This window comes from Delphinapterus leucas, chromosome 19, assembly GCF_059928025.1.
Source record: "Delphinapterus leucas isolate spDelLeu-1000000601 "Yukka" chromosome 19, BTC_Dleu_Yukka2, whole genome shotgun sequence".
NCBI classification, from domain to species: domain Eukaryota; kingdom Metazoa; phylum Chordata; class Mammalia; order Artiodactyla; family Monodontidae; genus Delphinapterus; species Delphinapterus leucas.
In genome coordinates this window covers 18,757,809-18,772,610 of record NC_143147.1, presented here as the reverse complement: position 1 = coordinate 18,772,610, position 14,802 = coordinate 18,757,809, and the positions used below count along the sequence as shown (strand labels likewise).

Here is a 14,802-nt window from a genome sequence, read left to right as displayed (position 1 = left end):
GAGGTTTTGGAGAGGGAGGGTACCCCAGGCCTTGGGACTGCCAGGATGAATGTGGCCGGGATAAGTGTCGGCCCTCTCTAGTAGGCTGAGCGCCCACCCTGCTTCCTGGGTCCAGCACTGCCGGGAAGAGATGGGCAGCTCAGGCCGAGATGACCAGCAATGTCCCAGCAGAGAAAAGGCACTGACCTCATCCCACAGCCATCCACTTATGGGCTCCCTGCTCAACAAATACGTTCCCCTGGACCAACAGACCCCAGGGTGTTGGAGAGGAGGGAATGGAATGGGAAGGAGGGAAGGGGAGGGGGAAGGAGAAGGAGAGGAAGGCTGGGGGCAGAGGGACTGAACATCATATATTAATAAGAATAACAACAGGACTCATGGCCCTATAGCGATTGCCTCCTATGTGCCAGGTACACACAATGGACCATGGAAAGTGGGCTCAGATTCTTATCTCAAACTCTGGCATCGCCCTTGAACTCCCAGCTCTTTATCCACAAGGATATCCCACAGACATCTCAACATATACTTCAGTATTTGTCAATCACATATTTAATTGAGAACTTGATTTCTCTTGTCTGCAACCCCCGCCCCGTCTAAACACACACACACACACACACACACACAGGGCACCACCAAACAAACAGAACAGAAGAGCTCTGCTCCTCTTCTAGTCTTTCCCATTTAGTTAATGGCCATATTACCAGCTGCTCAGGCCAAAAACCTCAACTCCTCTCCTTCAGACCCCACACCAGTTCATCAGCAAGTTCTAGGGACTGGACCTCTGAGATATATTCCAGACGCGACTGCTTCTCCTACCTGCATGGCTGCACTTGCCCCGCCTGTAAGAATCAGGCCTGAGCCTCCCCGACCACAGGGCCTTCCCCGGGCAGCCTCAGCTCTCCCTTCCGGGGGCCAGAATCACAAGGCGGGTCTTCAGCACCGGGTGCCACCATTTGTCTGCCTGTCCAGTTCCTGCTGCTGACCAATTCACTCCAGAAAGCCCTTCATCATGGTTAGCTGGGTCTTGATGAGGCTTTACCCAAGAGCCAGATGGGATTAGCTTGTTTTTTCTGGGTTTTTTGGGGGGTTTTTTTGCAAGGAGAGAGGATGGGAGACAACAGGCCCGGGACAAGAAGTGGGTGGAAGCCAAGCTGGTACGGGGTCGTGTCTGCTGCCGACCACACCAGGGTGAAGTGCCCCCTTCTCACACCTCTAGGCCTTTGTTAGGGACTTTCTGCAAAGCCCTTCCCTCTCTGTGCCTGTTTCCCCATAGGTACAAAGACATCATTAAAATGAAGGCACTGGAGTGGCTCAGATGAGATAAAGACATTCACTGCAGGTCAAACCTCAGCTGGTCCTCACCTGTTCCCCTAGGGAGAGAATATTCTTCTGATAAGCCAAGCTGAGATTTCAGAGGGATGGGCTGTGCCCCACTCCCCAAACCAGGCCAGAACCCTAGGTGCCTGTGGGCCCTCTTCTCCCCATGACCAGTTAGTCACCCACTGCTGCCCACCTCACCTCGTTCACATTTGCTCCCCGCTGCCGCTGCCCTAATCCAGGCCTCACCATCTGTCAGTTGGGCTGTAGAACCAGCTTCCTCCCTGACCAGCTGGTGGCCTCTTGTCCTCCATGAAAGTCCTCTGTGGAGGCATTCCCAGCCCTCGCAGTGCAGCCTGGACAGTGTTTACAGCATCCTCTTTCCCTATCCCTGGCTCCCAGGTTGGACTTAACCAAACTGAACTTCTCCCCAGTCTCAAATAGTACTCCCCTCCGTGCCGCTGTCATGCAGTTCTCTCCGCCTGGTGTACTCCCTCCCACCATGCCTCAAACTAGCCAACGAACTCCTACTCATCTTTCAGGACCCTACTCGTAAGTGGCCTCCTCCAGGAAGCCACCCCTGGTCCCTTAGTGCTCTGACAGCCCCTGTGCCTCCCCAGCCTTGGCAGGCACTGCTTAGGTTCCCGTCCCTCCCACTAGGCTTCGAGATAAGGCCTTGAGATCACTTCTGGGTCTTTGGCATCTACACGCCCCCAGCTGACACTTAGTAGGTACTCGTAAATGGATAAATGAATGAATAAATGAATTCCACAGATAGAGACTAAACGAACATTCTCCCTTCTGAGCTCTCATCACCTTAGGGCCCCTCACAGTAAACGGACTCTGCTACCACCCACTGGCCCCACACCAGGACAGACTCCTCCTCGAGCCGCTGGACATAAATTCCTTCCCACAGCTCTTGAGGCCCAGTGGAGAGGCTAAGCTTGGCTAAGAATTCAGCAGAGGTGAGATACACGCTGAACGTCCGAGGCGCTGGCCGACGCGGTGACGACCAGGCGCCGAGAAGGACCTGGCGCATGCCCAGTGAAGTCTGCCGCCACTCTACCTGTTCAGGAAGTTTCGGCCCCGCCCACAGGCCCATTTCCCCACCCCCAACTAAAGATGATTGGTAGATCAGCACTGACGGACAGGAACTGCTCAGACTCTGCTCAGCCTGGGCTCCGTCTCCTCTTGTGTCCCCTCCACTCCCCCCGGGTCTCCAGCCTCAGGGGAGCAGGCAGCCCCTTACTCACAGTACTCAAGACCCAGGATGATGTCCCTCAGGTAGAGACGAGCTTGCTCCTCGGGGAAGGGCTTGTCGCAGGGCACTTCCATGACCGGCCTATGGGGAGGGCGGGGAGGAGGGATGTTTCGCCCGAATCAGGATGAGTAAAGGCAGATGTCAGGTGGAGGGGAACAGGGACTGGGCCGTACAGACACCTCAGGACCTTTTGGGAGCCCTCTATGCTCGAACGGGTCCCTAAAACCCCAGAGAGTAGCTTCTTCTCCCATACAATGAAAATTTGAAAACACGCATAGACGCAAATATCCCTTTTCAATCACTACAATTTCAAATTAGCTTTATCTTAATTTCTGATTGGCTTGGTATTCCTTCTTCTAAGTACTTAATTATCTATAATCAAACAGTTGTGAAGATGCCATTTAGGGCAGTGTTTTCAAACTGTAGGTCCAGGACCAAGAAGGTCATGAAATCAATTTAGTGGATGCCTACTGCTTTTTTTTTTTTTTTTTTCCTAATGAAGTAGAATATATCAGAGTATATCACATGTAATACACTGTTTTATAAAACTTTGGTTTCAATTACAGATATGGATGGCAATGTAAAACTTGTATTTCTTACTTTGAATGGAGGTCAAAAATGCTGAAAGCCCCTGAGTCTTAAAAGGACATCACTCCCTGCCCCTTCCCCAAATTGGTCTTTAGGTAGCCTCCCAGGCAGAGAGACAAGTCACAGCCTGTATTCAGGCCTTGGCAGTTAGGGCCCCCAGTCCACCCAGCTCCGTGCCCTTTACTGCATGTCTGCTGTTCTTCACATACCCTGAGAAGGTCAGACAAGGCAAACATGAGTTACAACCCTAGATTTCATCAGTGACTTGCTGTGTGACTTTGGGCAAGCCACTTACCCTCTCTGAACCTCAGCTTCCCTTCTTGTAAATGGGAGTGAATGGCATCCCAGCCACCCAACTCACAAACTTGTAAAACTGAAAGAACTCTTTGTGATTTGAATACAGATGAGAGTTGAGTTCCACATCTATACTTTTGCTGGAGAAATATTCTTTTCTTCTCTCTCTTCTCCATCAAAATCTTCTTTCCAGTTCTTCAAGGCCTGGCTCAAAACCCACCCCCTCTTCCTGAGGCCTCCCTCGCTATTCCAGTCTCACTGACCCCACCGGCCTTCAAAGAATCATCCTCTTGGTCTCTCGTTCTGCCCCCACTCCCCAACCCAGACCACAGCTCCCTAAGGACAGAGGTTGGACCTCTTTTTTTTGCTAGAGTAGCTGACCCCAGGACTAAGGATACAGGGAAGGAAAGGAAAACTTGACCTGCCTGATCGGGATGGGGAACTCACCCCTTTCTCAGGAGGTCAAACACTGAAAGAAAAGAGAAGAAAAGAAGAGTAGGTAAGGTGCAGCCAGGCTGAAAAAACAGCCGATGCCAAGGTTCCTCCCTGTTCTGGAGGGTGGGAGAGGGGGCAGGCATCCAGGCATACTTGAGGGAGGGATAGGACAGGGGTCCCAGGGTATCAGAGGAAGTAAATGAGCGTGGGTCGACTATGGACCTGCCTCACTAGATTCTCAGGTGCCGAGTGAGGACCATCAACATAGACCCCTTTTATGGGGGGGAAACTGAACCTCAGAGGAGGGGCAGGAATTTTCCTACAGGTCATAGCAGATAGGCAGGTAGGAGAGGGCGTGGAGGCTAAAGATTTGGCCTCTGATTCCTAAGCCAGTGTTCCTTCTGGCCATTCCCTGAGAGCTGCTAAGCCCAGCCCTGAATCAGGCACCAAGGACTTAAGTAATAACAACAGCATACTATTACTAATAATAGCTAATGTGTCTTGTATATAATAACTCACTTTCTTCTTACATCAACACTATGAGGTAGATACCATTATTATCCCCATTTTACAGGTGAGGAAACTGAGGCACAGAGTTACTATCTCTCCGATCAGTGGAGTGGGGGCTTGGGAATATTTGTTGAATCTAACTGGATATTCTGAGCCTGGCTCAGCAGGGCTGGGCAAGAGAATCTGGGCCTTGAGAACATGTGTTTCCTCCCTGCCCCCAGGAGGTCAGTGCATTGCACACAGCCCATCTAGACGTCAAGTGTGTCTCCGGGGAGCACTCAGACCCACCGGGGTAAGCTGCTTTGGGGATGAGCTGGGTCACTCACCCAAATAGAGATTGTCCTCAGCTGGGTCATCCAGGACCTGGTGAGAGGGAGCACACATGAGGGTGAGTCTTGGGGAGTTATGGGGTGGGCATCCCAGGCTGTCTCGTCCTCACCAGCCCTAGGACCCCTAGTGTGCTCCACAGCCACCCTGGATGATGCAGCAGGAACTCTGCAGGCACCAGGCAGATGAGGCCTCAGAAATCACTGGCCCCGACCTGGGTTCACCACATGGCACCCAGCCCCTCTTCCCCTCCTGCCATGATGGGGGCTCACTTCTTGCCTCTGGGGCAGCTCGTCCCCCTCCATGAGAACTTGAGAACATCCCAGACCAGCCTGAGCTGACCCCAGAAGCCTCCCGGCAGTCCCCACCCCAATTCTGGCCCTGACCTTGGCATATTTCCCTCAGCGGGATCGCTGGGTCCGTGCTCACTGGCTCACCGCCTACCTCGACCAGCTTGACCACATTCACGTGGTCCAGCTTCTTCAGGATGGCGATCTCCTGGCACACCCGCTCCAGGGGCAGCAGCTGCTTGGCTGGCCCTGCCCGGGCAGCCTGGGACCCTCTAGGGGGAGGGCGACCTGTGACCAGGAAGGGGAGTCCAGCCAGTTGCAGAAGGCTGGGCCTCACCACGGCCCTGCGACCAGCCTCAAGCAAGAATCTTGCAAGACCATGGCCTTGGCCTCAACCCCCCAAGCACAGTCCCACCACCAGGCCTTTGCTCATTTTCTCCCTGTCTACCCCCAGTCCTAACAAAAACTAGCCTCCGAGGTCTCCTCCTCCTCTGCCCCCAGGCCAGGAGCTCCCAAGCCCAGGACCAGACAGATACGTACGTGGAAAGCCATACTGCTTCAGTAACTTCTTCTTGGAAAGAACTTTCATTGCCTGAGGAGGGAGGGGCAGACATGTCACTTGTGTGAAGCCACCAGGGGTTAGAACAGGCTGGTTACATGTGGACTGAGGTCCAGAAAGGCACATGAGCATCTGTCACTGGCACTGAGGATATGGACTGGCTGCAGTTATGCTGGGTTAGGAGGGAGCCATATCTGAACCTAGGCCTCACCCGTATTCCCCCCAACAAGCCTTTCTAGAGCTCTCCCCTTAGAGGCAGCCAGCCCCTGCTTGCATATTCCCAGGGTCAAGAAGCTCATTCCCGAGAACTCCCTGGTGGTCCAGTGGTTAAGAATCTGCCTTCCGATGCAGGGGACGTGGGTTCGATCCCTGGTCAGAGAACTAAGATCCCACATGCCGCGGGGCAATGAAGCCCACGCTCCACAACTAAAGAGCCTGCATGCTGCAACTAGAGGGAGCTCACTCCGTTCACAGGCAGCCTTGTCCTCTGTCTTAGCACAGCCTCTGCCCACCCCCCCAGCCTCCTAGGGCCCAGCTTGGAGGGGCCCTAGACTCACATAGTGAGTCTATCCCCAGACTCACATAGTGCCTGTCTTCACTTTCGTTGTAGGCCAGCCTCACCACGCCGTAGGCACCCTGCAGATAGGCACAGGTCAGCCCCCGCTGGACAGGACAGCCCCTCCCAGGACTAGCCCAGGAGAAGGGGAGCCTGAACAGCTCCAGCCCCCTCCCCTCGCTTCCCATCTCCACCCCTGCCACCAGTGGGCATAAATTTCAGGCGGGCAGGGAGAGGGCTCCTATGCCCTGGTCACTGCCCCTGCCGGGCTCAACACAGCTCTATGCCTTCCCCAGTCCCTTCCATCAAAAACTCTGGGGAAGGGACTTCCCTGGTGGCGCAGTGGTTAAGAATCCACCTGCCAATGCAGGGGACACAGGTTCGAGTGCTGGTCTGGGAAGATCCCATGTGCCATGGAGCAACTAAGCCCGTGCACCACAACTACTGAGCCTGTGCTCTAGAGCCCGTGTTCCACATTAAGAGAAACCACCGCAATGAGAAGCCCGTGCACCACGACGAAGAGTAGCCCCCGCTCACCGCAACTAGAGAAAGCCCGCGCACAGCAACGAAGACCCAACACAGCCAAAAACAAATAAATAAATAAATTTATATTAAAAAAAAAAACCTCTGGGGAGTCAGGAATCAGGAGTCATCTCCCACCCCCCACCCCAGGTGTTTCCTATAGAGGACAAAACTTTCCTCACTTCCAGGCTAGGACCTTCTTGGCCCAGCCTCACATTCCCAGAGGAGAGGGGATTTTGCCAAGCAGAGGATCTGGACAGGCTGCCTCTGCAAATCCCTCAGACAAGTTCTCACTGCTCCTGGCCTGCCCCCAGGCCTACCTTGCCAATCTCACTCTGCAGCTTGTACTGGTTCAGCTGCACACAGTCCTGGTGGGGGAAAGAGAGAGGATATCAGGTAAAGCTTGATCCAGAAGCAGCACTGCTCCCACTCCAGGAGCACGTCCAGGGCCCCATCCTGGCCCCAGGCCCCTTGCTCCCAGACCCTGGGTCTCACCAACCTTTCAAGTTTACATAGGCAAGTGAAGTAGTGCCAACGCCAAAAGTGAAGCCGAAAGTGACAAGACTTGGACAATGTTTGAAAACATGAATGGTGAAGCATACCTATGCTTTGCTCCCTAGGAAGTGGTGGAAAAATGCACTGATTCCTACCTGGATGCTGGGGGGCTGAGAGACCCTGATGGGAGAAACCCATGAGCAAGTGTTTCCAGAAGCAGCTGAATGAGGAGACTGCATGGACAAGAAAGATGAGGAGAGCCTTGGGGACAGGAGACCAGAACCCTGGCTCAGGCGTGAAAAGCTCAGCTTCTGAAGCCTGTAGATTGCTCAGTACTTGGGTTCCCTTTCAGATCTAAGTGGCAAGGACGGAGCCCAGAGGCTGGAAGCCTGCTGGCAGCTCCTGAGTCAGAGCAGACTCTAAGAGGTAGGATTAGAGGTGGAAGGCTCAAGCTGGGGAAGACTTGGAGGACAGGAGGACACACTACCTTCAGATCTCTAAGAGGACTTCTTGGGGGAATAAGGCAGGGACCTATTTCCTAGGCCTGGACTGGGGGTGGGAATGGTGAGACTTACAGGAGGCAGCAACTGGCTCAGATGAAGCTCCCCCGGGCGGGAAGAGACCGTGTAGTGAGGTAGTGAGCTCCTCAGCTCTGGGGGTATGCAAACCAAAGGCTAGACAACTGTGTGGCAGGGATAGGAACAGCAAAGGGTCTTCACTGAGGACTACTGAAAAGCTCGTGGGCACCCCCTAGCTCTGCCCCACCAACCTCTGCGTCCGAGATGGCCACATGGTGGGACTCGATGGTGGGCCTGCGCCATGCCCGTGGGGAGATGTGGCTGGCAGGCCCTGTGGCGTAAGGCGCAGCCTGGGTCTCCAGGCAGCTCCCCGCTGGCCGCTCCTGCAGGGAGAACTTCCTGGCCGAGAGGCCGGGCCGGGTGGCGGGGCATCTTGAAGTACCGCCGGGGATCACGGAGGCAGCTCTGGCCCGTGGTGAAGGGTTCACACAGTTCCTGGTGGGCTCTGGGCTGCCATCCGTCTCCTCCAAGTGGGCCACATCCATGGCTGCCACTCGCTCCACCAACTCTGACCGAGGGTCCTGGCAGCAGACCGCTGGGCCCCCCTCCATTGCCACAGTCAGCGGGTTCCTCTGTGTAGCCTTATTGGGAACCTGAGAAAAGAGGGCAGAGAAGCCTTCAATCCCGGCCACAGAGCAAGGAGGTCAGATTTCCAGGCCCTTCTCCCATCGTAGCCACAAACTGTGAGTCCCACCTCCATGTCTTTACCTGGCCTGTTCCCTCTGCCTGGGTTGCCAGCATCCAAATTCAAGTCTCCCTATTAACTAAAGGAATTCCAGGAACTCATCTGGCTCTGCTGCACACCAGCCCTCTAGACCTCAGTGTCCGCATCTGTAAAACAGGCACAGTCACATCAGCCTTCCTGGCTTCACAGGGAAGCAGGGAGAATCTGATATTCTGGAGTCAGGACAGACAGACATGGGCAGAACACTGGAGGCCCAGCAGTACTGGGAGAAACAGAGCCCCAGGTCAGCTCAGGCCCCCATCCAGCAGACAGCACAGTGACTCACAGCCCCACCCCCTGACAACAGAGCATTCCAATGCTGCTGCTGTGGCCGCCTGGAAGCTGATCCAGGCCCCCCCTCCACCCCTCACTGCTTCCAGGAAGACTTCCCTGGGCCTCCAGCCTCTCCCACCCATCTCACTTCCTCCAGGAGACCCTCCAGGGCCACAGGGCAAGTCTCCCATTCCTCTCTTCCCTGCCCTAGCAGAGCCGGCAACCCAGGACAGGGTCCATTAGAGGAGGAGGCTGCTACTTTGGTGACTGTGAAGAGAGACTTCACTGCACTTATTTCTCCTGGTTTTTCCTTCCAGTTTATTCATGTGGCTAAAATGTTCCCCACATCTGTTCAGGCTGAGATGCTCCCCCTGGCCTGGCCTTATATCCACACTGGCCCTATTGCAGTCTGAGCCTCCATCTAGGCTCCAGGCCAAGGACTAACTCCAGCTTGAACCCCGAACCAACCTCCAACCTCCAGCCCCAGACCTCACACTCAACTACAGCTCTGGGCTGAACCCTGACCCAGGGCTGAACCCTGATACTCAGGCTGGGACTCCATTTCTGCCCCAGGCTGAGCACTGGCCCCACCCCACTCGATGCCCCTCCCCTTTCCTGGACCAGACTCAGCATCTTCTCAGGAAAAGGAAGTAAATGGACTCCTGACCCTCTGCCCTTCCTGTCTGGTGGTAACTTGTGCTGTCACCACACAACAATTTTGAGAACGTGGTCTCCGTTACACCCCTTATTCCCCCATCACCTTGCTTTGACAGATGTCAAGGAGGCGGGGTTCACTGGAGTCCACTGGCCACAGAGGAGCCTGGGCTGGGTTCCAGTCCTGCCGGCCAACCTGCTGTGGGCCCTGGGCAGCTCCTTCCTGACTCTGAGCCTCAGTCTCCCCATCTGTACCACAGATGCAGGACCTTCCCAGATTCCTAAGGCCACAGCAAAACTTGGAGATGGATTGTGGGTAAGGGTGTGGTCCAGACCCCCTGTGCCTGGCACACAGTGTGTTGTATGAGTAGAAGCCTGGTGGAGCTGATGTTGGCATGCAGAAAGGAAGGGAGAAGGGAATTTAGACTGGCAACAGGAAAAGACACGGACACTGGACCTAAAGGAGTGAGGGGAGTGGGGGTTGGTGAGGCTAGAGCATCAGGGAGGCCTCCCTGGAGGAGGTGAGAGTGGCAAGTAGGAGTAGAACATTGGGGAGGACTCTCTGAAGTAGGTGAGGAAGGGAGTAGGGCTGGAGCATCATGGAGGCCTCCTTGGAGGAGGTGGAATGGAATTAGAGCATCAGGGAGGCTTTGGGAACCAGATGGTTGCAGGAAGGAAGAAGCCAAGGCTAAAGGGAGCCCTACAAGCTTGGCCCACCCTGTAGGTGGCTCACCTTGCCGCCCCTCCCCCTCACTCTGTAGGCCCTTTTTCTCCCACCAGGATATAAACTCCACAGGTTAGGGCTCTTGTCTGCCTCGTCTCCATAAGGTTACTGGCAGCAGCAGTGCCTGGCACAGAGAAACAGTAAATATTTTTTGAATGAATGAGTAGTTGCCATAGTGACCATTACAGTCCTGGCCCCATTAGACAGATGGAAAAGCAGAGAGGGGGAAGGAGACCCCAAGGAGCCTAAGCCAAGCCCATGGCAGGGAACAAATGACAGTGTGCGGAACTCCTGTCCTCTTGTCCACAGCAGTGACCGAGGGGACCAAGAGTCACCACAGGCAGAGGCCACAGGCTGCCCTAGCCCATCAAATTTGCATAGGATTTCCCTGAGGCTGTTACCCCAGCCACAGGCCATCCTCCTTCAACTCTCTTTCTCTCTTTTCTCAGATTGGGAAAGTAGGGCCCAGCAAGGGGCAGGGATGGGTCTGAGGTCACACAGCAGGTCAGGGCAGAGCCTTCCTGCTCCAGTTTGGGGCCCTGTTACCTGGTTGAGGACCCAGGCTCTGAAGCCAGGCTGCCAGGCTACGCTCCTTCCTGGCCAGGTGCCCATGGGCAGGTGACTGCACTCTGTGCCTGGGTTTTCCCCATCTGCAGAATGAGGTTAACAGCAGTATCACGCGCCCGCGGGGCTGCGAAAAGGAGTGAACACCCTTCCCGGGCTCAGAACCAGGCCTGCCACTGACGAAGCCCGTAAAACGGAGTTGTGCTGCCGTTGTTGTGATTGCCTGGGACACGTGGTGGCCCAGATGGATGCGCGGCGGCACAAGGCAGCTGTGAGGGCTGACGTCAGGCCCTCCGCCCTCCCTCCCGCCTGGATCAAATTCAGGTGACTAAGCATGTCTGTGCAGGAGGCGCCCTGGGGAGGCCCCAGGTTCCTGCCTCGTGTCCAGGAGACAGGGCCGTGTGTCCGCGTGAGAGAGTACGCATAAGCAGGGCTGTAGGCTCGGGGTGACAGTGTGTGTGTGTGTGTGTGTGTGTGTGTGTGTGGGGCCGGGGGCAGTGGAACGCACACAGGAGGGGATCTGCACGGAAACAAAACTCTATGGGTGTGGTCTATACTCGTGGATAAGTGTGTTCATGTGCATTGTGTGCCTTTAGGTCTTTGTGTATGTGTGTCCCAGAATGGGAGGTGGGGCCTGCGCCCCTGGGGGCCATAGCAATCTGACCCCACAGCGTCAAGTTTGAACTTCCCACATGGTCAACAGTCTACCAGCCTGGGGCTGCCTGATGGGCTGGGCTGTGTCTTGGGCAGGACCCACCCCGCTCTGGAGGCTCACCCAGGGGGTCTCTCAAGGCCCTCTCTAAGCTGAGGCCTCCGTGCACACTACGTATAAACTGACTCAGCAGGTGGCTAGGAGCCACATGGGCAAATAGAAGGACAGACAGGCTGGCACCCAGGCCCAGGGCAGAGCAAGGACTCCTATGGGCGTGGGGAGCCTCCCAGGGACCAGCCTGGTCCTGCAGCCGAGAATGGCCAGGCTCAGGCCCTCACTCACTGAAAAATGCTACCCCAGTCTGTCCTCCCAGCCTGTGACTGTGCTGTCTGGACGAATCACTGAACTCCTGGGGGGCCTCAGCTTGCTCATCTGTGAACTGCACAGATAGCCACCATCATGCCGCCTCCCAGGGCTATGGGAGGAAATGGACGAGACTGTGAACGTTGAAGAGGATTGTGCCTGAGCGACGTGGAGCTGGGATGAGTCTGTGGCACAGCCACCGAGAGCGAGCCCTGATGTACGTACAAAGCGCAGCCCCATATCTGCCTCCCGCTCCCAGGTGGCCTGGCACATTACCCCCTCAGGTTTCTCCTCCCAGGCTACGTCCCTCATCCACAGGTGTCTGGCTATTCCCAAGGGATGCAGACCCTGGCTCCAGACCCTGCTTGGCCAGGCCTCCCCCTCAGGATGTGCCTCATCACCTGGGTCCCTCGGAGGAGGCCCAGCGCAGGACAGAGCAGGGGTATCCTGCTCTCATCCACGCTGGTTCAAGCAGACTCTACTGGGATGACTTCAGGTACTAGTCAGGCCTCACCCTGAGTTCTGGAAGGCTGCTGGGAACCTCAGGGCAAGGTTGAGCAGGGGTTCAGCTATCATCTAGGCAAGACAAGCTGTGGCCCTGGCTGGCAGAGGGCAGGCCAGAAGGGAAAGCTGTAAGGAGGTGGTCCAGTCACCCGGGCCAGACACAGAAAGTAGCCTTGACATCACTGGGCTGCCTCACAGGAGCCATGTTTATGCTCCTGACAAGTGTCTGGATGGCCCTGGCAACGGGTGGCCTCTGTGGCTCCCGCCCCCGCCCAGGATGACTCAGTCCCCTCGAGGGAGGCCCAGGCGTCTGTCATGCTCGAGGACGCCTGCTGTGAGGACACGCCCCCGCCCCCCCATTCCCAGGGAGGCCCCAGGCACCGAGATGGGCTCTGTGCCTGATTCAGCACGGCAGCCCTCAGCACATCCTGAGCGCCCTTGGCTGATAGTCTCCAGGCCTCCCCCTCTCCCTCTGCCCCCGCATCCTCCATAACAGGTCTGCGCCTCCTCCCCTCCGTGTTCCCTGGCAGCTCAGTTCCAAGCGGCTCCAGTTCAACTCAGCATTTCCCTGAGTCTGCTCTTCCTCCTCTGTCCCCATTGCTGAGACGAGTGCCCCCCCTCCCCGCCGCAGTTCTCCCAGCCCAGAAACCCAGGAGCCCTTCTTATCAGCCATCTTTTCCCTCTTGCCCATCCTTATCCCCCCTAACCCCACACTTACTCTCCACTCTGGCTGCAAGTCCCAAACTGCAGACTCTGTTCTGCTGCCAGGCCTTTGTCCAAGCTGTGCCTTCTGCCAGAACACACCTCCCTCTCCTTTGCTGCTGGAGGGCAGTTCAGACATCTCCTTCCTGATCTCCCCACTGCTGTGCTGGATGAGGTCACTGAGCCCAACTCCTTAAAAAGTCCAGACGCAGACCGCCACTTTCCTTCCCCCCTGTTTCCGCCACACAGGTCACCCGCCTCCAGGCTCACACCCCAACCCCACCACACCCCATCCTCCAGACCAGTTGCTAGAGGGAATATTCCTAACATGCAAATTTGGTCTCAGTTCTTCCAGACCTGGCCTTCCAGGATCTTGGAATCTGGAGGACAGAAGAGCAGGAGACCTAGACTCAGACTGGGGCTCACAGGCTAGGGAGCAGCCAGGGACACAGACTTCTGGGACGCAAACCCAGGGTCATTCATTCATGCAAGAAAAACTCATTGAGCACCTGCTTTATATGCCCAGGCACTGTGCTAGGTCCCAGGAAATAAAGCAGCAAACCAAAAAGACAAAGTCCCTGCTCTGATGAAGTTTAATTTCTAGTGGGGCAAGAAGCAACAAACAAGAAAGCCAGGAATTAATAGATGGTATGTCAAACAGTACATGCTATGGAGAAGAAATACAATCGTGTCAGGGGAATCAAGAGTGAGGCACTGGGGGGTGCTATTTATACAGGGCGATCAGGAAAGGCCTTTCTGATGCAGGATTTGAGCGGAATCTGAAGGAAGTGAGGGAGCGAACAGTGTGGATATCTGGGAAGGGCATTTTAGGCACAGCAACCGCAAAGGCTGTGAGGTGAGACGGTGCTTGCCCTGTCTGAGGAACAGCAAGGAGGCCGATGTCACCAGAGTGGGGTATCCACGTGTGAGAGGTACCTGATGGCAAGCAGAGTTACACCTGGATGACAAGGCCCAGTCATTCACTGTGCCTGGCCTCACAGATGGCTTCCTGGAGGAGATGGCATTTAAGCTCTTTCATGATTGCTGAGTACAGGTTTCAGAGGAGAGGATAGAAGTTCACACTGTGCATGACAGAGAGCCACTTCCTGGCTGGGGCTCAGGGCTTGGCTTTGGGGGTCTTTTTGGACAGAGACCAGGAGGCCTCGAAAGCCAGAGGAAGGTTTTGAGTAGGGGAGTGACTCGATTTGGATGAGGTTTTAAAAAATCATCCCTCTGCCTTCTGTGGGGACTGAGGGTAAGAGGCCAAGGAAGGGGCAGGAGTCCCCAGAGTCTGTGGGCCTAGGACACGGTGTGGCACACGGTGGGTGCTCAGTCTGTATGCACTGAAGGAAGGAGTGGGGGCTGTGAGGGCAGTCGGTGCACCCTCAAGGACACAAGCTGTGTGCTCCTCCCACTTCCCGGCCCACTTGACAGATATACAGCCCCAGACGAGCCCACCGAGGCACAGTCCTGTGACCTGGGACACAGCCTTCTCTACACACCCCTGCACCCTCAAGATACACACACACACACACACACACACACCCCACTCCCGGAGCAGGCGCACGCCGATATCCGCGTGACCCGCCCGCACACACCACTCCATCCTGTAATGCACACAGGCACACTCCTGTGCCCACGTGACACACGCACACCCGCCTCCAAACACCACACACAGGTCCCTGTGCACGTGTGCACCCTCCGAGCCACCAGTTCTGTGCCTGTCGGGCCGCCGAAACCGCAGCATCCACCTCCGCCGCCCCCCTCCACCCCCGCCCCAACCAGGGAGGACTGCGCAGCTAAAGCCACTCGCGTCGCATCTGTCCCATTCATCCCCCCGCCCCAGCTCCAGCACGAAGACTCGGAGGTGGGCAGTGTGGCAGGAGCGCTCCGCGCAGATCCACACGTGG

The 14,802-nt window shown here is 56.0% G+C and overlaps 1 protein-coding gene across 7 annotated transcripts in view; it reads right to left on the bottom strand.

Annotated features, from left to right (window-relative positions):
- The window catches only part of CAMKK1 (calcium/calmodulin dependent protein kinase kinase 1), a 35,261-nt gene that overhangs the window by 18,726 nt on the left and 1,733 nt on the right, over positions 1–14,802 (bottom strand). For 5 of the 7 annotated variants that reach the window (XR_016388882.1, XR_002647689.3, XM_022595948.3 and 2 more), the window contains exons 2-10: positions 8,441–8,563; positions 7,924–8,325; positions 6,980–7,027; positions 6,164–6,217; positions 5,563–5,614; positions 5,177–5,310; positions 4,732–4,768; positions 3,908–3,929; positions 2,571–2,659 (exon numbers count right to left, since the gene is read on the bottom strand). Coding sequence is in view for 5 of the 7 variants with exons in the window: in XM_022595948.3 (XP_022451656.1) it covers positions 2,571–2,659; positions 3,908–3,929; positions 4,732–4,768; positions 5,177–5,310; positions 5,563–5,614; positions 6,164–6,217; positions 6,980–7,027; positions 7,924–8,325; positions 8,441–8,473 (871 nt within the window). In the remaining 2 variants the exon portion in view is untranslated. Of the gene's footprint in view, positions 1–2,570; positions 2,660–3,907; positions 3,930–4,731; positions 4,769–5,176; positions 5,311–5,562; positions 5,615–6,163; positions 6,218–6,979; positions 7,028–7,923; positions 8,326–8,440; positions 8,564–12,908; positions 14,651–14,802 lie in introns of those variants that run through there. The other 2 variants (XM_022595943.3, XM_022595945.3) reach the window with 2 other exon arrangements.